At 46.3% G+C, this 21974-nt stretch overlaps 1 protein-coding gene and 2 long non-coding RNA genes across 8 annotated transcripts in view; 1 reads left to right on the top strand and 2 right to left on the bottom strand.

Moving 5' to 3' along the window:
• The window catches only part of ESYT1 (extended synaptotagmin 1), a 59916-nt gene extending 53352 nt beyond the window's left edge, over positions 1 to 6564 (bottom strand). Inside the window, exon 1 of the mRNA XM_083427388.1 lies at positions 6103 to 6564. Within this exon, the coding sequence (XP_083283514.1) occupies positions 6103 to 6468 (366 nt within the window). The 5' untranslated portion in view covers positions 6469 to 6564. The remainder of the gene's footprint in view (positions 1 to 6102) is intronic.
• A 4337-nt stretch (positions 6565 to 10901) lies between these two features.
• On the bottom strand, positions 10902 to 16432 carry LOC310671852. Its single transcript, XR_014508260.1, has 2 exons — positions 13872 to 16432; positions 10902 to 13822 (listed from the first exon to the last, which is right to left on the bottom strand). It is a non-coding gene; the product is annotated as an uncharacterized lncRNA (long non-coding RNA).
• Positions 13907 to 21870, top strand: LOC310671715. Of its 6 annotated transcripts, none has more exons than XR_014508097.1 (4): positions 13907 to 15302; positions 15609 to 17676; positions 17764 to 17821; positions 21325 to 21870. It is a non-coding gene; the product is annotated as an uncharacterized lncRNA (long non-coding RNA). The 6 variants fall into 6 exon arrangements; XR_014508098.1 differs by lacking the exon at positions 21325 to 21870 and adding an exon at positions 18358 to 20807; XR_014508099.1 differs by lacking the exon at positions 21325 to 21870 and adding an exon at positions 18187 to 20807.
• The last annotated feature ends 104 nt before the right edge of the window (positions 21871 to 21974 follow it).

Here is a 21974-nt window from a genome sequence, read left to right as displayed (position 1 = left end):
TGCAGAAAGCCACAGCCAAATGGACAAACCTATTCCATCTTTAACAGTTCTGCACCCTCAGCAAGGTACTAAAATATATCCACCAAGCCACTGTGGCTCCAATAGTTTCAGAGTCAGCAGTTCCACCTTCCTGGCCCTGGAGTTTGTTGTGCCCCAGTAGATCATTCCATGTCAAGGGATCTCTGCATTCCACAGCTCCATGCAACAATTTGATTTTTTTTTAACAGGGGGCAACACTGCTACCTGCACTGCATTTGACAACTTGGAAATCTCAGTTTGTTTTTATAGGTTTCTAGTCCTCAATCTTACAAAGACAGAGTTCGAAGTATGCAGGCTGCCAACATATGGTAACATCTTTGCATCATCAAAACTGATCAACGCTTTGAAATTCCTTGTTCTCCCCTATTGTGGATAGAAGCAACCAGGGCTGGCTCAAGACATGTTGGCACCTAAGGCAAACCACATAATGGTGTCCCCTCGCTAGGGAATAAATATCCACTTTGGGAACAAGGGTGGGAAGTACCCAGGAGTGCCTCCTATTCTCCAAGAGGCTGCTGCGGAAGTGACATGGGGGGGGGGAATGCCAAGGAGGAGGCAGAGATCCCAAGGAGCACATCACAGCTGCCAATGCCACTGCGGGAGAAGCAACAGGTGGGGTGTTCCTTGGAGGCTGGATCCGCTGCCCCATGACCCTGCCACTTGAGGTGGCCGCCTCACCTTGCCTCATGGGTGGGAGGGCCCTGCAAGTAACACTAAACAGGTTACATTATTGGCACAGGTTGCACATTTTAGCTTCTTTTGCCATAGAATCTGGATTACTCTGGCACAGAATTTTTATTCCAATGCTCCCATTCCTGCCCATAACCATACTAGTCAATAGCTCTGAGTTACCCACTCCCCATCTCTTAGCTTCCCGGAGACCAAGGAACCTAGCAGCCTGCTGCAAGTTCATTTGTCGCATCTAGACTTTCAACCAGAGAATGCTTGCTTATATCCCTATAGAATCAGGTCCTCTGTTGCCACTATGCAACAAAGCCATACTCGTTGCATCAGGCTATAAAGAGAAATATTTCACTTTTCCATTTTCAGCAGCCACAGCAAAACTGAGTAACTACCGTATTTTTCGCCCTATAGGACGCACCGTCCCATAAGGCGCACCTAGTTTTTTGGGGGGGAAATAAAGGAAAAAAATTATTTCCCCCCCAGGCGCGGGGTTGGGGAAGCCCGAGCTTCCCCCGACCCCAGCCCCCAAACAGGCAGCTCTCTGCAAGCCGTGGGAGCGCTCCCGCTGCTTGCGGAGAAGTCCGCGAAGCCTGGACGCGCTGAGCTCAGCGCGCGCAGGCTTCAACATGCAGGCAACTCTCCGCCAGCAGCGGGAGCGCTCCCACGGCTTGCAGAGAGGTCCGCGAAGCCTGCATTCGCCCCATAGGACGCACACACATTTCCCCTTCATTTTTGGAGGGGAAAAAGTGCGTCCTATAGGGCGAAAAATACGGTATCTTACTCAGGGACCTAACAGTAAGGCTATCTTTCAGCAGCGAGTACATTTCTGTATCTCCTGTAAGATTTTCTTTCCTCCTTATCAGTAAGACACTAGGCTGAAAGGGGAGCCTCAGCGCACTTCCTGCCACAACAGATTTTAACATGCTGCATCTCCACCTTATCTTATTTTACTCCACCCATCACATAGAAAGAGAATTGAGACTGATGATCAGGCGCTAGAGAATTATGTTAACACAAGATCGGAAGGATGGAAGCTGATCAAGCACACATAATGGACAGGAGTTTTTTGTTTTTTAGCTTAAGTTCCAGCAGAGGAGAGTTAGAGGAGACAAGGAACAAGCCATGTGAAAGCAAGTAAAGCCAATAGTAGGCGGCAGGGTGGTTTGGGAGTTATATTTGTTAATATAACTCAACCCTGGTAGACATATTTTGGCCGCACCTACACTTTCCCCTTCATGGATCACTGCCTTGCCGTGGCGAAGGGGCTTGAAGAACTCAGAGAAGCTATGAACTATGCCGAGCAGGGCACCCAAGATGAACAGGTCATAGTGGAGAGTTTTGACCAAACGTGATCCACCTGGAGCAGGAATCGGCAAGCCACTCCAGTATCCCTGCCAAGAAAACTCCATGGACAAAGACAACAGGCATATAAAGGTTATGACGCTGGAAGATGAGCCCCTCAGGTCGGAAGGCGTCCAACATGCTACGAGATGGTTGGACGGTGTTCTTGAAGCTACAAACATGAATCTGACCAAACTGCGGGTGGCAGTGGAAGACAGGAGTGCCTGGCGTGCTCTGGTCCATGGGGTCACGAAGAGTCGGACACGACTGAACGACTAAACAACAACAACACTTTGCAACAGCACAATTAATTCTACCTTCCTACATTTCGGGCAATTTATCATGGCTTTCCACATTGCATTTTCTGCCAATGGAATGGGGCAGCTAGAAGTCTGGAATAAACACAGGAAAACTTGGGGTGGAATTAACCACTTCTCTTCATTTTTATAGGGTCCCCCCATTTTTTTTCATACCTTCACATCTCTAGGGATGTCCACAAATGCCATTAAGTTTGGACACTGGGTGTTACAGAGCCGCAGGAGCTTGGAACTGAACAGTTGTTGTTTTCAGCGACCGTTAAGCATTCAGTGTGATGTGCAATCCCAGTTTCAGTTACAAAAGATCCAATTAAAATGGAATTAAGGCAAGCTGGCATGCACTTCGGCCAGTGTTAGTGCCCAGCTGGAGAACTAGTTTAACAGTGTGACCCTTAGGACCAGCAAGGGTTGCAGCCCCTGAAGCAATATGGATCTTTCAGCTTGTGCACAGAGGTTTCAGGCTACAGTTAACCCAGGGCAAGTTCACAAGTTCCATTTGACAGCAAGAGCAGAGCGAAGGTATCACATTCCAAAACTGTCTCCCAATGTTAGCTGATTTCCTGAAGAGACAACATTCTATTCCATAATGCTGACACCAGCTATGCACATCCACATTATCTCATAAGAGCAGCAATTACCACATGGAAAATGATAACCTGTGAACTCACTTTAGATTAGGATGCTAAAAGCCACATTACAGAACTGAGAGCTGAAAGATACTATCATCGATTTCCAAATACTCAGGTTCTTTGAACATCCCCTGAAACTACAACAGCACTCAAATCAGGGGACACAGTAAAAAAACAGAGGGGCGGTCTTTTTCCACCCAGTCGCCTGTTTTCATCCCTGTTCTGTTCTGTTCCCCTGTGGTTTTTTGCTTTTTGGACCACAGATATGGGACCAGAAACGTTGCACCATCACACCCAATTAAATACTAGCTAGAGTGAGTGAAGGGTATGGAGAGGTGTGTTTCTCTTGTAAGAAGCCATGGGCTTAGGGGGGGGTCACTTGCCCCCCATCAAGTAAAACAATAAAAATACTTAACTGACCAATCACGTCATTTCTGCCCCCCAACAAAAAAACCTGGCTACACCCATGTAAGGTGCCATGTAAGAGACCAACGTAAGATAGAAGAATATTGCAACACACAGAGATTCCAGGAAAAAAATAGAGAGAGAAAAACTAAATTCCTGCTGTTTTACTCCTTTTCTTGGCTAGATATTCTTGTCCCTTACAGGGTTGCTCATTCAACTCCTCCTTAGTATTTAAGTAAAGGGAGGGCAGAGAAAAGACAAGAAGCAAGACAGGCATGGCAGAAGACAGTGCCAAGATTTGTGAATGAGCTTAATAGGAGGATGGGAAAATGTACCTGTCTCCAGGAAGGGCATCTACACTATGGCTACCAGATGTCCCCGTTTCCCGGGGACAGTCCCCAGATCTACAAATCTGTCCCCGGACAAAATCCGTCCTTGGATTTATATTTTAAGTGTTGTAGATTTATTAGTAGTGAATGAATGTTGCATGGTTCAACAGCACAAGACACATCATATGGGGACTTATGGCGAGGCAAAATGGCGAATGCCGCGGCAGCGAGCAGCTCCTGAAGCCAGCCAGAGCCAACTGTGCTACCAGGCTGGCTCTGGGCTGCTGAGACTGCCGCCGCCACTGCCGAGGGGGAACTGGGGATGCCCGGCGCGTCAACTGGGGGAACCGCCGCGACCCAAATCGAGCTGGGAGTGAGAGCGCCCAGCCACCCGGCCAACTGCCCAGTGGCACTCCGGGGCCAGGAAAACCCCAGAGCCGACACAGGGAGAGGGAGGAGAAGAAAAAAAGGAAGAGGAAGGAGAAAAAAGAAGGGAGCCCTGACCTTGCTGTGCCGCTGCCGCTGAGGAGGAGAGGTAGGAGAGCATTGGGAGGGCAAGGACGCGTGGCCGAGCCCAGGCCCGACCCGAAGATATTACTTCTTTTTTTAAAATAACTTTTTGAAAATAACCCTTTTTTCTCTTTAAAAAAGTGTCCCCGGATTCTTAGAAAAAATCTGGTAACCTTAATCTACACAGATAGAGAAGCACTGCAGAGAGATGGAAAGCAGGAAAATCAAATAGGATTCCTTCAAGGGGGAGGGAGGAGGGTTCTGGAAGGAAGTTGTAAGGGGAGCTAAATAGGGAAGCAGATGATAAAATGATGGATCAAAATAGTTAAAGATGCAGAAAGGAGAGCTTTAGAAAGCAGGAAACCTATCAAGAGGGCAGGAGCAGTTACAAATTGCAGGAGGGTGCTAAATGCAGCAGCCGTTTTGCAAGAGGGTGTGAACATGTCTTCTCCCCAAGCCACAGCATCTAGCCAGAGGCTGCTGCCTTCTTCCTTCCACTCCGAGATGCAGTTTCATTTCTTCCCTCATGCAGAGCAGTGAAACATGGAAAGTTACAGGTTGGTGGCTGCAAACAGCCTTCTAAGACAAAGCAGCTGGCAGGTGAGCAGAGGGAGATGAGAATAATAATACTACTACTGCTTAATAATACGTAGCATTTCTATTGCTCAGAATCTTTGCATGTCCGCTGCTATCCTTCCAATAGCCCTGTGACATAGGCCAGTATTATCCCCATTTTGCAGATGAAGCCCGAGGCTAACTGCCTCCTTGTTTTCTTTGCCATGGAGAAGGGGAAGGAAAAACCTGGGATGCCAGCAGAGGCAGTGAGATTCACCCACAGATATTTTGCTTTCCATAGGCCTGGTCAAGACACCCACAAGCCAACTAAGGATGGAGCAGGGCATGGAGTTAGGCATCAAAAATGCAGGAGTGCAACAGTGTGCAACTACTCAGCATCACTTAATGCAGGTCAAAAGACGCCTGGTTGATTCTTGCAAGAAAGTAGGTTCTGAGGGCAGTCTGGGGCCACACCGTGCAGCCCTCAGCAGGTCTGGACAGTATGTATGATGAAGGATGGTGGTGTTATAAATGCACCAGATAAAAAGCAGCCTCCAAGTGACCAGGAGGCCTTCGGAGGTCTTTAAGCAGAGGCTTGACAACCACATGTCAGGAGTGCTCTGATGGTGTTTCCTGCTTGGCAGGGGGTTGGACTCGATGGCCCTTGTGGTCTCTTCCAACTCTATGATTCTATGATTCACAAAATCAAATCTTTACAAGCTTCAGAGGCAGCCAGTGGCGTAGCGTGGGTTGTCAGCACCCGGGGCAAGGCAAGTAATTTGCGCCCCCTAACCCGTGGATTTGCGCCCCTTAACCCTACCCCCCAGATGTTGCGCCCGGTGTGGCCGGCCCCCCCTGCACCCCCCACGCTATGCCACTGGAGGCAGCTGGTACAGGCATGTGTGTCAAGGCAGACAAACAGAGAAAACATTTTAGTGGGCAAGTAACTTTCACGTGCTCCCTTCTTGGACCTGGGATCACCGCCCTGCAACCGTCTTTTTACCAATATTTGCCTACTCACCCACCCCTTTCAAAATAAGCCTTGCAGGAGCAGGAAACCGACACCCACGGAAGCAGCCACGCATGTGAAACCGGGAATGCGTAAATATTCCGTCTGAGCGCATCCAAGGCGAGGGGATTTGGGCAAGTCCTGCGATCCCAAAGCTCGCGCCTTGTTTTGCTGCTCCTTTTCTTCCCTGGGGAACTTCCTCGGCGTTACGGGACCCAAGGGAGGAATCCCGGAGCCCCCCCCCCGCCGCCCCCCCAAGTAAAACGGCATAGCCTAGCTCTTACCCAGGCGGGCAGCTCGCTCTGCCCCAGGCTTCGGCCCAGCCCCGTGGCGCTCAGCGCAGCCTCCTCGTCCCCCAGGAACAAGCCGGCCGCTCGCAGCGAGCGCTCCTTGCTCATCCGCCGGCCCCGCCAGCCCATGTACAGGGCCACGCCGGCCACCACGAAGCCCAGGCTCAGCCCCGCCCGGCCCGCCAGGTACACCGGCAGCAGCCACAGCAGCCGCCGCCCGATCGCGCCCAGCGCCGCCAGGGCTTCCGCAGAGCCGATGCCGCCGGGCAAGCGAGAGCCGCCGGAGCCCGAGGGGACCCCCGCGGCCGGATCCGGCGCCCCCGCCGCCGCCGCCTCCTCCTGCTCCGGGGCCCGCTCCATGGCGCTCCCGCGAGTCTCGCACTGCGGCGAAGCCAGCAACTCGCCAGCTCCCGCGGCTGCTGCAGTCCGGGAACGAGGCTCGCTCGCTCCGCCCGCCGATTGGAAGGCGAGCTTCCGAGGGCGGAGCCGAGCTCCAGGCTGGGCGGGACGCCGCGCCCCGTGATTGGGCAGAGGGCGAGGAGGAGGAGCCGGGCGGCGGAGCGAAGCCGCGCCTCTCCATTCCGATTGGGCGGCTGCCGTTCCGAAAGTAACGAAAGGCTGGCCCCGCCCCCTTTTCTCTCTCCGGCTGCAGCTCCTTCGGGCTGGCCGCTGTCCACACGCCCCGCGGACAAAAGAATTGACCCTGCTTTCTTCGAAGGGCTCCGCTGGGTCTTGGGCGGGGAGAGAGGGAGGCGCGGTAGCCCTTCTGTGGTTCCTTAGCCTCAGGGCGCAAGTCGAGCTGCTGCTGCTGCTTTTAATTACAAGAGGTTTCAAAACAAAGTTTCCAAGCACTTTACCCAGCACGCAAGGCTTCCTCAACCTATTCCAGCCCATGCAGAGAATCGTAGGATTGTAGAGTTAGAAGGGACCCTAAGGGTCATCTAGTCCAACCCCCTGCAATGCAGGAATCTTAACTAGATCATACATGACAGATGCTTAAAAACCTCCAAGGAAGAATTCCCCACCTCTTGTGGGAGTCTGTTCCACTGTCGAACAGCTCTTACTGTCAGAACGTTAGTTAGTTAGTTAGTTAGTTAGTTAGTTAGTTAGTTAATTTCTGTACCGCCCTTCACCCGAGGAGCACAGGGCAGTTTACAATAAAAAAGCACAAAAATACATAACATAGTAACAAACAAAAATAATATCCTCCCCACACACAGACTATTCACAAACTCTACAGATCAAAGCAATGCACACCTGTGCAACAAAGGTGAGGTACCACGTGTGAATGGTGTTTGGATGTTATTGTTTAGTCATTTAGTTGTGTCCGACTCTTCGTGACCCCATGGACCAGAGCACGCCAGGCACTCCTGTCTTCCACTGCCTCCCGCAGTTTGGTCAAACTCATGTTAGTAGCTTCGAGAACACTGTCCAACCATCTCGTCCTCTGTCATCCCCTTCTCCTTGTGCCCTCCATCTTTCCCAACATCAGGGTCATTTCCAGGGAGTCTTCTCTTCTCATGAGGTGGCCAAAGTATTGGAGCCTCAGCTTCAGGATCTGTCCTTCCAGTGAGCACGCAGGGCTATCTTCCTTCAGAATGGAGAGGTTTGATCTTCTTGCAGTCCATGGGACTCTCAAGAGTCTCCTCCAGCACCAGAATTCAAAAGCATCCATTCTTTGGCGATCAGCCTTCTTGATGGTCCAGCTCTCACTTCCATACATCACTACTGGGAAAACCATAGCTTTAACTATACGGACCTTTGTCAGCAAGGTGATGTCTCTGCTTTTTAAGATGCTGTCTAGGTTTGTCATTGCTTTTCTCCCAAGAAGTTTGGATGTTACTGGACTCCAACTTCCATCAGCGCCAGCCAGCAAGACAAGCGGCAGGAATGATGAGACTCATAGTCCAGCGACACCTGGAGGGCTCTGTCCCTGTGCAGTGCAATAGTGACTATTGTGTGCAGAATTAATTTCCCCCACTGTGATTCAAGAAACCACATTCATCTTTTTACACTTCTCTTTTCCGGTGTAGCAAGACTTCTAGATGGCGTTGAATCTTGCTTGCTTGCTCTTTATAGCCATTAACCAGAGCTATCCTTCTGTTTCTGGAATTACAGTATATGAAAATAAAAGTGTAGTTTCGAATGTTATTCAAATTAGCTACTCAAGAGTTTGAGAGAAATGAAATGACTGAATAGGCCATTGGCATTGTACTTTCCTCAGCACCATGTGCTTATATTAATACAAATGTTTTAATTTCACACTCATTTTTTAAAAACGAAGTCTAAATATATAGGGACTATCCATACAGCATGCTACAGTTTTGAGGGCCTTGTCAATATTTGCCTCATTTTAACCACTAGCTGCCAGTCCAAACTTTGCTATCCCCTCTTGATTCATGAAGGCGATCCTGTATCTGTAGGTATTTTAGAAATGTGCCCAAAGCACATCTGTTGCCTTTGCATAATTCTAATGTAAATCTCATTTAGTTTTGAACCAAAACATGAAGTGTGACATGAGGAGCCTCTAGAATCAGTGGCGTAGCATGGGGGGTGCAGGGGGGGCCGGCAGCACCGGGCGCAACATCGGGGGGGGGGGCGCTTGCATTCGCAGCTCTCTGCCCCTACCTGGCTCACTCACTCTCTCTCACTGCAGTGCTGGCTGTGCGAATCCGATCCGAGTCGCTGCCCACTGTGGAGGGGAGGGTGCCAGGCGTGCGGTGCGGTGCGGAGAGAGAGTGAGGGACTATCTGGGGGAGGGACAGTGCAGCGGGGGGGGCGCAAATTACTTGCCTTGCCCCAGGTTAGGGGGCGCAAATTACTTGCCTTGCCCCGGGTGCTGACAACCCACGCTACGCCACTGTCTAGTATACCCTCTCTGTAAAGTTAGAGAACTTCTCCCTTTAAACAACACTTGTTTAGACTTATGAGAATTCAGTGAGATCAATATTTCTAGTTGGAGTCTGAGGCTTCATTTAATGTCCAATTCTGTAAACTGTTCAGGGACCTTCATTACTGAGTATATTTCCACTGATTTCATTTTTAAAAATCAATGAAATAAATACATTCCTCTTTAAACCTCAGTAACCAAATTTTTTAAGCGCTCAAAACTATCCTTGGCGAGGTATATATTCCAATTAGTTTTTATTTCATTGACTCTTTCAGTGTGGCTTCTCAGCTTTCTACTACATCCCTTCTTCGAGAGAAAATATATGGTTATGTTAAACAACCACAACTTTTGTAGTAAAATTCTAATGTCATGTTGATGGGTGTCCTTAATGCTGGTGAATTCTCTAGATGGGTTCCACAGACCAGTTGCAAGGTCAAGGGCTGAATGTCCAATTACAAGAAACATAGTAACATTTTATATTTTATCAGGCAAACTGTACTGGCTTTATCTTTTTTTCATGTTGCAGCTCTGCGTACATTTCCTCCTCTTTCCCACCAGCCCCACACTAACAACTGTGTCATTTCCCACTTCCCTGCTACTTACTGAAACACAAACAAAGACAACACACTTCCCCTACATCTGAATTCCCAAGACTGATGCACTTAGAATCATAGAATCATAGAGTTGGAAGAGACCACAAGGGCCATCGAGTCCAACCCCCTGCCAAGCAGGAAACACCATCAGAGCACTCCTGACATATGGTTGTCAAGCCTCTGCTTAAAGACCTCCAAAGAAGGAGACTCCACCACACTCCTTGGCAGCAAATTCCACTGTCGAACAGCTCTTACTGTCAGGAAGTTCTTCCTAATGTTTAGGTGGAATCTTCTTTCTTGTAGTTTGGATCCATTGCTCCGTGTCCACTTCTCTGGAGCAGCAGAAAACAACCTTTCTCCCTCCTCTATGTGACATCCTTTTATATATTTGAACATGGCTATCATATCACCCCTTAACCTCCTCTTCTCCAGGCTAAACATGCTCAGCTCCCTTAGCCCTTCCTCATAAGGCATCGTTTCCAGGCCTTTGACCATTTTGGTTGCCCTCCTCTGGACACGTTCCAGTTTGTCAGTGTCCTTCTTGAACTGTGGTGCCCAGAACTGGACACAGTACTCCAGGTGAGGTCTGACCAGAGCAGAATACAGTGGCACCTTGATCTAGATGCTATACTCCTATTGATGCAGCCCAGAATTGCATTGGCTTTTTTAGCTGCCGCATCACACTGTTGGCTCATGTCAAGTTTGTGGTCAACCAAGACTCCTAGATCCTTTTCACATGTACTGCTCTCAAGCCAGGTGTCACCCATCTTGTATTTGTGCCTCTCATTTTTTTTGCCCAAGTGCAATACTTTACATTTCTCCCTGTTAAAATTCATCTTGTTGGTTTTGGCCCAGTTCTCTAATCTGTCAATCTTGCCTGCTTGTGACATTGTATTATGAATACAAACACTGACCATGAGGATTTGTGCAACTTCTTCGTGCTCTGTCAAACAAGGTTTAATTTAAGCAGGACACTGAGGCTCAGAACACATTGATAATAGAGCAAAAATTCATATAAAAAGTTGTTTTCCTTACTGCCAGGTACGAATGCGCAGGTCACAAACGCTGGAGAAGAGGGGGCAAGACCTTCTGAAACAGGCTTGAAGATCTGCCTCTTTGTTTTCAGAAATAATCTCTCTTGCCATTCTTTAAACAAATGTGGTCCAACAGCATCCTCTTTCCATGTCTATTGCGCTCATCATCTAGGAAGCTGCCTGACACCATGCTTGCTAAACAGCTGTATGAATTCCTCTAATGCAGTGGTTCTCAAGCTTTTTTCTCAGGGCAACACTTTCAGAATAAAAACTTGCTTGCGCCACACCAATTTTTTTATTGATAAGAAATACATTGGAAAACAAAAAGAAACAACTCCTAGCAGTGCTTGATTTATAACATAGAACACAACTACTTTATAATATGATAATGGGGACATACAGAAAGTTTAAAACAATGCAGCTACATAAGAACATGAATTATTCCTAAAATACCATATTGATTGTCCTTGAATCTCCCTGCCACACTTGCCACCTCTCCCGCCACACCAGTGTGATGCATCACATCCCTTCAGAACCACTTTTCTAGTGAGTCCTCCCCTCCCCCCGCAAAAAAAAAAAGCCATATAAATGGGCAGAATTAAGTCCTACAAATTTCATAGGAGCTACACTGACCTGCTGCTTGGGAGTGTTGTCTTACCATTCTGCCAAGGAATGCTACAGTAATACATTTGATATTTGGGTGTCACATTACTGGGTGGGGATTTGAACCTAGGTCTAAACTGACTCCTTGACAACGAAAATATGTTTGGTATATTATATTGCAGTTGTTTATCTGGCATGGTCCTGCCAGGAAGCAAGTCAATTTTACACGTGCAAAGGTAGCAAACAGAGCAGTTAAGAGATTAACAGACCAGTCCATCAAAGCACACACATTCCTGCGGGGATTTATTTTGTGGAATTTTGTGTGTGCGTGTGTGTGTGTGTGTGTGTGTTTGTGTGTGTGTGTCTGTAGCATTTGGATCTTCCATCTTAGGCAATCATGTACCCCTTGCTTTTGCTCTCCTGATTACTATTGTGGCATAACACCACGGTCTCTGCTTACCATCTGCTAAGGCAGCTTCCGCATTGGATTCTTTGGGCTCCTTCCTTACCTACACTAGACTTGAAGCAGGCACAGGCAAACCCAGCCCTCCAGCTGTTTTGGGACTACAACTCCCATCATCCCTGACCACTGGTCCTGTTAGCTAGGGATGATGGGAGTTGTAGTCCCAAAAAACATCTGGAGGGCCGAGTTTGCCTATGCCTGACTTGAAGTAAGGAGTGGGGGGGAATGAAAGCACCATCGTGTTTTCTCTCCATGGCTAACCTATTTGGGTTTACGAGGTGGTGCAGATCCCAGGGAAGTCCACATTTTTACTTCCGTGACCTGGAAATTGTGCCACAGAATACACAGACGTTACAGAGCTAAAGAGGGCTGTGGTTTGCTCAGCCGTTAAGGCTCTGCATTGTCATTGCTGTCTGAAGCAAAAGGAAAGCACAGGAAAGGGACAGGATTCCTCCCAAGGTCACCCTGCGCATCAGTAACCCTATTCTTATGCAGAGTGAGGTGTGCACCCCTAAGGCACTGAATCCTAATTTCTGCATAGGATCAGGCTCCATTCCCTTTGCACATTTATAGACTATTCATGTGGTGCTTGGCAGGAACAAATAAATAAATAAATACTTCCTGCATTAGCTGATTACATTTCTCATAAGCTTATCTTGCTAAAAGCATTTTTTGTGCAACAGAGTAGCTGTTACTTGCTGAGCAGATATCACAGGACGATCAAAGAAGCTTTTTAATACACAGCCGGCAGCTGAGGCCATCTTGGCTTACTCATTTTACTGTTTAACCTAAATTACAGACCGTTCCAGAACACTGTTACAACACAAGAAAAAGCACCATTAATGATGCCACTTACTGAGGTCTTCATCAAATATTACTGGCAATGAAATTCAGAGTTCTGTATTAAATTGCCATACGATTAGTGTCATGGACTGGCTGGACACAGAGGAATTGTGAGAAGCACCATCTGAGGAAGCCCCAAAGGAAGAAGGATCAAAACCCGGGGAGCGGTGGTGGTGGGACAACAGTGAGTGGTCAGAGGAAGAAGAGGGAACAGATGGGGAGGAGATGGTATCGGACGCTGAAGAGGTAACAGGATTTAGTGAGCAGGGAGAGTCTGTGGCAGAGAGAAGTCTGGAAGCAGAAGCTGAAGCAGGAAAGTGGGAGGATGGAGGCGAAGAGGCAGAGATGACTCATGCTGGTGAAGAAGCCAGGGTGTCTTCCCCTCCTGCTGTGACAGCCTCCTTTGCCCCAGGACCTGGAGAGGCATGAAGTGAGAGGAGCAAAGGCGGGCATAGCAGTGCAGTCTCCAATTGGTTGGGAAGGAGCCTGGGGAGCAGGTCAGCAATAAAAACACCAGTGTCAGTGATGTTAATTCTTTGTTCAAAGAAACCAGAACAACTCAGGCCTAATGATCTCAACAACTCTTTTCAGTAGGTTGCAAGGACTGAAGGTCCCCATCTTCCCACAGGTGTCTAGGTCCCCTCTTCTCCAGAGTATTTCCAAGCAACCAAAAAATAAAAGCTAGAAGACAATTTTCTACCTGCGATCCCTTAGGAGATGTTTGCTCATGCTGCCACTTTCAGTTACAACCGGGTAGAAATGATGGGAGGAACAAGAACATCTTGTTATAGGGAAAGGGAAGAGTACAGACAGCCACACACCCCTCCCCAAAAGCTTGCTATGGAAGGGTCAGGAGAATCTCCAGAAAAGGATGCTGTGGAGGAGAATTTCCCGTCTCCCACTCAATGAAGAATTCGAACTCAGGTTGCAGCGTCTACCAAAATCTTTAATGCTCAGATCAGTGTGATACAAGGGCAAAATGCCGTTCAAAGGCACAGAAGGTGCTACACATAGCCAAGTAACCAAAGACATTGATCCAGGAATGACACATATCCCAACTTAGGAGCTAACCCCTCTTAAGCCCCCTCCCCAATAAAATATTTGAAGGGACTAGCACTGGTGGAAGAACAGGGGTGTAGGGGGGAGCGCACCGCCCCCAGTGGCACAATCCCCGTGGGGTGCCATCGTGGCTGGCCCCCCCTGCGCTGGATGCCACGCCCCCGCATGCGGCGCACCATGCCCCTAGGACGCATGCCACGCCCCCGAGATGTGCCAGTCACATCCCCGCCTGCTCTCCACCCCCCCCCCCCGGATCTTGAAGCTCTGCCGCTGAAGACTGCCCCCCCCCAAAAAAGTTATAGGTATTGCCATTCAAATGGTGTGTGTGTGCCAGGTCATGTGACTGATTATGTAGGGAGTATCTCCCCCCCCCCCCCCAAATATTTTATTCAGGTTGGCACCCCAGCAACCTTGTTATTAGGGAGTGGGGTGGGCACTAATATCTTACCCATGCGCAATGATCCCATGTTGAAAACAAACACATTTGTATCCACTGTATTAATGGGCTGAGGGACTTTTTTATGTGTCTTTATGACCAACAGGTGGTGGAAGGAGCGAGCCAGATTCTAGTGAGTGAGACTGTCCCTGGCTATAGTACTGGTTTTAGCCCTCTCACTGGTCAGAACTGAAGGAGCTAATGGGCCGAAGGATTAGGAGAGGGAGGCTGGGGGAATAGGATAAAATAGAAACTAAAACCAGCTTAGGTTAGATTTCTTTTTAAAACTATAGTTAATATTTATTTTTTAAGTAAACAAAGGAATCGTACGGCACGGAAGAATTATTATTTACAACTTTAAAAAGAGATACAACAAATCTTAATTTAGTGGCTCCCTAAAAAGTGTTAGGAGAGGCAATAAATTTTAAGTTAAAGGAAGCTGAAAGAAAATAGAAGGCCATCAAAGAATTAATCCTAATAAAACAGGGAGAGTAAATTGTGGACAGATGATGGAGTTTGAGAAAGCCCCCAAAAGAAAGCTTAGCCAAGCAAAATTTAAACTGAAAACTCATAAAAATACCAAGATGAAGATTTTGAAGAGAATCAAGAAAAACAAAAACACCTGGTGACTAGAAAAGCCAAGGGAAAACTAAGACAAATGAAAGAACATGAGTTTATTTACCTTTCGACCAACAAGCCTTTGGATGTGAAAAGGAGCACTAGAAAGGGCAAGTAGGTGAATATGAAGTCTGCTTCAAGCAGAGTGAAGAATAAATACAGAAAAATAGGCTTTTCTTTTAAAAGGTAACTGGAAAAGCCATTTCATAAAAAGAACAGGCTGGGGTTTCTGTTGCCGAAGTTATCATCATCATCATCATCATCATCATCAATTTATTTTCTATACTGCCCTATAAATGAAGGTCTAAGGGCGGTTCACATAAAATATCAATCCACAAAATCAAATCAAAAATAATCCAATAAAGGGTCACCAGAGCATAGACAACCGTGGTTAGGCTATCCCTGTCCAGATAGGGGAGTAGCTGGGCCACCAGCCGAAGCTGATGGAAGGCATTCTGGGCCACTTGTCTCTCTCTTGACAGAGGTCATCGTACAGGGCGACCAAGGCAGTTTCTGTGCCAAAACCAGGCCTAAACCCTGATTGAAATGGAACCAGAAAACCAGCTTCTTCCAAGAGCACCTGGATCCTGGATCTAGTCTGCAACCACTTGCTCCAGAAGTGAGAAAAACCAAGATTGGGAAGATTTTAACACAGGTGAGTAGAGGGGGAGAAGGCAACATAGTTCCTTCTGATTTCAAGGTTGCCTTGTTGACAAAAAAACTTTGCAGCCATTTTGTGATAGCTTCTTGGGGACTATAGAGAAGTTCCTTCGCTAATGGGCAGAACTTTATTTTATTTTTAATGTGGCTTCCAAGGAGTAGAATAACAAACCCTCTTGAGCAGCTGGCTTAAAAGTGGTGGCATTTGGCATGGGAAGCTAGGAAGAGGCATCATCATCATCATCATCATCATCATCATTATTATTATTATTTCCCACCCTTTTCCCTGATGGGAATCAAGGCAACTGAGAAGCATTCCAGGAGCCACTTCAGACTGGTGAAGTTAGAAAAGAATGAAGGCACGGAAAGAGAAATAACTATTGAACCAGAAAAGGTTCGGAAGCCACTAGGATCAAGAACTGATTCTGGGGGAAGCATAAAAGGGGGAAATAACTGAGAAAGCCACAAGGAGCAGCAGCAAAAAGCAACCAACCAAGGGTGAGAGTATTATACCTAACTGTAGTTACTGGGCAACTGCAGAAGAGGGTCGCCAGAATATTGCTGAGTTTTTGTTCCTTCAGATAAATCCAGAAGGTTCCAAACATGCCAGCATTTTGGATCCTCGCTAGTAATTCTGTTCCTAAGGTAATACATTTAGAATACCCATTTTAAAACCTGATGCATCAAACTGCTTCCTTTGTCTGTAACCGTGGCCTTTCTAATTTCAGTGTGAATAAGCAAATAAGGCATTTTGAGGGTGGATCCACTGATGGCAACAGTAGAGGTGGCATTGGAGTGAGTAGAGGTTTTCACCATTTTGTCGGCCATTTTTAAGCGAAAAAAGTCCAGCAAACGTTTAAGAACATACATATTCATAATTAGGAAAGATGAGCCGTGACCATTTTTTCCTGTACATAAAGGGCAGAAAATTTTGCCTGCTAATGGTAAGGCTGAAATGAGTGAGAAAATATTTGAAATCTTATGAATCCTGACGCTCTGGCCATTTTGACTCGTACATAAGGGGGTGGCTGATTGTTCCACTAATGACCAGAGAGTGGCCCCATACAAAATAATAACAACCCACATTTGTGAAACATTTTGGAATAGAGGTCTGTACCCCTATCTCCTGTAGATAAAGGAGGCATGTAGCTCCCAATTTTCTTTGCCGGGGGTACATGTATGTCTCTTTAATGCAGGAAACATGATCCATTAATGCTGAGACTTTATTAAAAATTTAATTTGACCAAAATTGTATTAATGGCTTTTTGGTGAAAACCTGCCTGATAGGATTGATAGTTGCTGGGTTTCCGACAAATACTAAAATTTGGATCCTCGCCAGTACTTCTGTTCCTAAGGTAATATATTTAAAAACCTGGTGTAGCAAACTGCTTCATTTGCCTGTAATCTCTTGTTACCTTCAACTGCAATTGTAGCTTCTATAAGAAAACTTTTGAATTATCAGAGGGGCAATAGGCACTAATAACTAAAAAGTGATCTCTAAATGCTCTATTGTAATTATAGCAGCAATACAGGTGTGTGTTTTCTGGCTGAAGGTCAACTAGGTGAGTATCTTATGCTTGGCTGAGGAGAAAATCTCTGTTGTGTTCTGCCTGCAACTCTTTGTATAAAGATTCTTTCAGGTCGCAGTGAGGGGGACCATTCAAGCACCCTGAGCCTGTTGGAGAAAAGGTAGGCTCTAAATGGAATAATACATCAAATCTGCAAACTAAATATTACAAAGAGTTTGCATTGAGCAATGTTGGTTATTCAATCACTTTTTCAGAAGAGCCACGAATTCGAAAGCCTAATGCAGTCGCTCTCCGTGCTTCTACCTGGAGGGACTTCTCTTGTCGGGACACCACTGCAGGGGAGGCCCTTTCCTGTGCCATCACCACACAATAAGGTACATCTTTTGGTGGGACAGCCATCCTTGTTTTGTTCCAGCTCTTTTTTTTACAGATCTCACAGAGCTACCTGTGCCGGAAGCAGATCTGCTCCATTGACAAGTAAGAGGCAGTGTCAGAGCTCTTGATACATCAAGTGAACATCTGCAGTGCAGGATTGAGAGACACCTGCGTCTTGAGTGTGCTGCTTTAGGTAACCGGCTGTTTTTGCTCCTGTGTCTGGAGGGGAGGGCTGCTGAAGACCCTAGTCTCTTCCAGGTGCATCTCAGTGACACAAGAAATAGAATTTTGCAAGCCTTCAGGAACCTTAATGGCAAGTGAACTTCAGACTCCACAATTCAGTGATCTTTTTTCAGTACAATCCTTTTGGGCTGGCCTCTCAATTTCCCCTCGCTCGATCTCTTCACAGTTCTGTCCAAGAGCCCACCACACTCAGGTGAAGCCAGCTCTTCCTGCAGAAGTCAGGTTAGTAAGAACAGCTGTGTTCCATTTCTCTGGAATTGGCGAGAATGGGCCGGGGACAGACTAATCAGTCCAGATTGCTTTTCACAGACCAGCAGAAGGAACTGCCAGGCCCATGAATTCACACTTCAGAGGGACAAACGAAAAGGTGAGCATAAAGGCAGAGTTTTAAGACTGGAACCAGTCTCTCCTGCCCTGCAAATTGATGGCAGTCAAAATGGCACTCTGTAACTTAAACACATCTAGGTGAATATCCCTTGCTCAGTTGTGTTCTGTCTGCAACTTTATAACTCTTAAGGGTTTTCTTTTTCCTGAGAGAACATTCTGTATTCAGAGTTTTCTCTCAGGTTTTGCTTTTCACCTGTTGCATTGCCAAAAAAGAAAAGAAAAGAAAGCAAAAGGTGCTGTTGGTTGGCACTCCTGGTTTCTAGGACGGGGTTCAAGTCCCTGTGGTGTCCTTGCTTACTTCCAATGCAACCTCTTTCTCTATCTCTCTATCTCTCTCCCCCTAAGAACTAAATCAAGTAAGGTGCTCCTCTGATGCATCACTGGTGTATGTCTAAGATAAGATGGATTACATCGATGCTTCCCATCCTAGCACTCCCAGCCATGGGGGGGGGGGGGGATACTCAGCCTTTTTATATATAAAAAAGACTGTCTCTTAATTTTGCATTGTTTGTTTAGGAAGTAACCTAAATATACAAAGAAATGGATTCTATTAAGATTATGCAGAATGTGGAAAAAGCTGGGATGAAAGAGAAATGGCAGCACGTTCACTCATTAGCAGAAGAACAACAGCAACTATCAGGTGCTCAGGTGTCCTATTTTACAGAAGACAGTTGTCCGTTTTCAGAGCTATCAGAGGACAGGTGGCAGTTCTCTGTACAAAGGTGTCCTATTTGAATGGCCGTGCATTCCAGGTCTGGTTGAAAGATACAGAAGGAAGAGCAGGGGCGCTGAAGTTGCCCATCAACAGATAGCACCTTGGCAGCAGACTAAGCACAAACACACAGGCCACAGTCTTCCCCACTACAGTGAGATGCATAGTATTCCTATGTAGAATTATAGAGTGACATAACACATCAGTCATACTCAAGGTAATATCATATACCCAACTAAGCTGTACTTGGAATCACTGAAATCAATGGGTCTAGTGACTATGACTTAGTAGGATATAACCTACTAATATTTTTTAATGCGCATCTACACGCAGCACATGCAAACTGGTGTCCATTCATTTGGCCAAGTGTCAATGGCTACTCCAAGCAAAGACATGTCCAATTTCTGCAACTGGGAGTATCTAGGGATGCAATATTGCATGTTCAGTCAGGCCCTTTTGTTTCCTCCTGATCCTGAGGATGTTCCGTCTAACTTGGGAATTTCACTCAATCCCCTTATGGGTTTTTGAGATTTCCTACAACACCTAGCCTATCTTCTCAGCCATAAGGATCTGACAAGGGGTGGGGCCTTTCAGATATTCTTGGGTGGCAACTCCCTACATGCCTGATCATTGGCCATGCTGGCTGAGCTGATGGGAGCTGTAGTCCAAAGCAGCCAGAAAAGGCACCTGTCCTTCACCACTGAGGAATCTGAAGCCAACTTACTTGGGAGTAAGCCCCAATGAATTCAATAGGACCTACTTCTCTGGACACAGGATTGTGCTGCATTTTGCTTATTCAAAGAAGCTTTTTTAAGGAAGAAGAAGAAGAGGAGGAGGAGGAAGCGGGAGCAGCAACAGCTGGAATTGTCAGGCTGCACAATACTAGAAGCCTGAATTTGCACAGAATAATTAGGGGTCAATATAAGTCATCAGCTGAACAGTAAAAACAAATGTGGCTCCATTTTACATGGCACAAAGTGTTTTTATGTACCAGGTCTGTGCTCTTTCCTTTAGAAGAAGCCTGTAGCAGATCTGATTACAGAATATGCAACAAGCAAATCTGGAATTGAGCCAGGTTTATGTTATAAAATACTCTGTCATAGGTGAAAGCTCAGCTCCGGGCTCTCAATCCAACTCTTGGTAAATAAATATCACCCAGGGACTATCGTGCCATCTAGTGGCAGAAGAATATTGCAAGACTGCCAGTTTGTTTTAATGCGAAGGAGCGCATTAAAGGAGCACAGACATCTGTGGCCCCAGGGCTGCTTTGAGTATTCATTAAGATTTCCAAACCATTATATTTCTTGCGCCCAGGGAGGATAGCGATATGTCACAACATCCCCAGCATTCTTAGTTATTCCAATTAAATGCTGTTAAAAATCAATCACACCAGAGAGGCAGTTCCTCGTAGCTTAGCCTTGCCCAACCTGGTGCCTTGGCTGGGGCAGATGGAGCTGTAGTTGCAGCCCATTTTCTGCGGCAGCCCCTGAACTGTGGGACTCCCTTCCCACAGAGGTGCATCTTGCACCTTCACCAGGAACCTTTTGCTAAATGCTGAAGACACACCTCTTCCACCTGGCCTTTGACACCTGATATTTGTATATTCAGGACTCACCCTATTCCTGTGACTGTAATATGTTTTAGCATTTTTTAATATTGATTTTTAAATTGTTGTAACCAGCCATGGGATCTGCTGGCAAAGGACAGGTAAAACAACAAACAAACAAACAAACAATCATGGCAGCACTGCAATTCGTGCTACTCTCATTGTAGCACACAGTGAGACTGAAGCATAGGATTGCACTCTAGGAAACAAAACACAGTTTGCCCCCAAAATTCTCAGAGATACAATTTTTGTTTTTAAAGTGAGGGTGTATTTTGGCCAATTATACTATTGCTGCTCTGACATATTCCTTGTTTTAGTTTGATTTAAGTTTTGATCTCATGTTATTTAAAATACTGATTTTATATTTGATCTTCGTTGTTGGTAAAATTATGTTGAACATTTCATAAAAAGGTGGTAAATCTATTTACTGCAAGTTAGATTCCTTGGTAGAAGAAAAACTGGTACTTGCGTTCCCCAAGCACACACTTCAGCAGTTATCAGAATATTCAAGCTCTGTTTAATATTTCAGATTCACCTACTTTTAAAAAAATCTGAGAATATTCTGTGCAATTCCAATCTTAGATACAGTTTATTACTATTAAAATAGTGTGCAACTGCTATAACAAGTAAAAAGAAACTTTTAAAAATTCACATGATGGGTTCAATTACAGAAACCATATATAAGTTTGTGTGTTCATGTGTATACAATTGGTCAACCTTAATTTTCTTATTCTGATTCCAAATATTTTTTTAAAAGCTGAGTTGGTTAAAAGATGGTTGGTTGGTTTCTAAAGCAATGTGTTAGAAACATCTGAAATATGGGTGGCTACAGGACAAGGCCAATGAATGGGTGAATTGCAGCCATGCCTTCTTCCCTCCCTACCCAGAATTGTATTCCTGACACGGCTTGCCTGTGGCCTTCAGATCTGGCGGGGCTCTCAACTCCCACCAGCAACACCCGAAGGGCCATGTTCCCCATCCTTGTCAAAGGGGCTGGAGATATGATTGAGGGACTCTCAGGAAACGGTCAGTTATTCTGCATGAAACTGAGCTCATATAGAACTGTAAAGATGATTCAGTCTGGATAAGCTGCAATTTGATACAATAGCAATTTTTGGGAGGGTATTCCCAGAATCACAGCACATACTTTGATTGATTATTTCAGCTGCCATGGCTCCTTACAAATGATCCTGAGGAACTCTTTGCTACAGATATGCAGCCTAACCTCCCTCAACATGGATTCCATGTTAGAGAGGAAATGCCACAAACCACAGAAGCAGGATTGGTGCAGACGCTCCTCACAGAGCTGAAGGCCACCTAGACTGCCTTCATAACACAGACTGACCAACCAACCATTAGCCGCTCACAGATCAAGCTGTAGATGATCCAGATCATATGTCACAAGGAGAGCGGTTGATGCACCCCAGAAAACAGGCCTGTGCAGTGGACAGCTAAAAACAGTGCTTATCACAGTGCCCTGTGCAAGATACCAGAAGAAGAGGGCTAAAGAAAATGCAAATTGGAAGCTATCTAATGGTCCCAATGCATGTCTACTGCATTACCCATAATACATATTATTCATGTAAAAGGAGCAAAGCACCAAGGATCAGGTGGGGAGAAGGGCACAATTTAAGGTCACCACGACCCCCTCTGCATGCATGGAGATTACATTTCCTGGCTACAGTTAAGATAAAAACCATGGCTTGTGGTGCATGAGTGATTTGTGATCTCTCTGCTCCTCCCCACTGGAACATGGCGGAAACAGGGCACAGAAACGCCAGAAGTCAAAGGTACAACCTTAGCTGATCCAGGTGT

The sequence above is a fragment of the Podarcis tiliguerta genome (genome assembly GCF_965153285.1).
Source record: "Podarcis tiliguerta genome assembly, chromosome: 2".
NCBI classification, from domain to species: Eukaryota; Metazoa; Chordata; class Lepidosauria; order Squamata; family Lacertidae; genus Podarcis; species Podarcis tiliguerta.
Note: the sequence above shows the minus strand (reverse complement) of the source record. Positions and strands in the feature narration are given on the sequence as shown.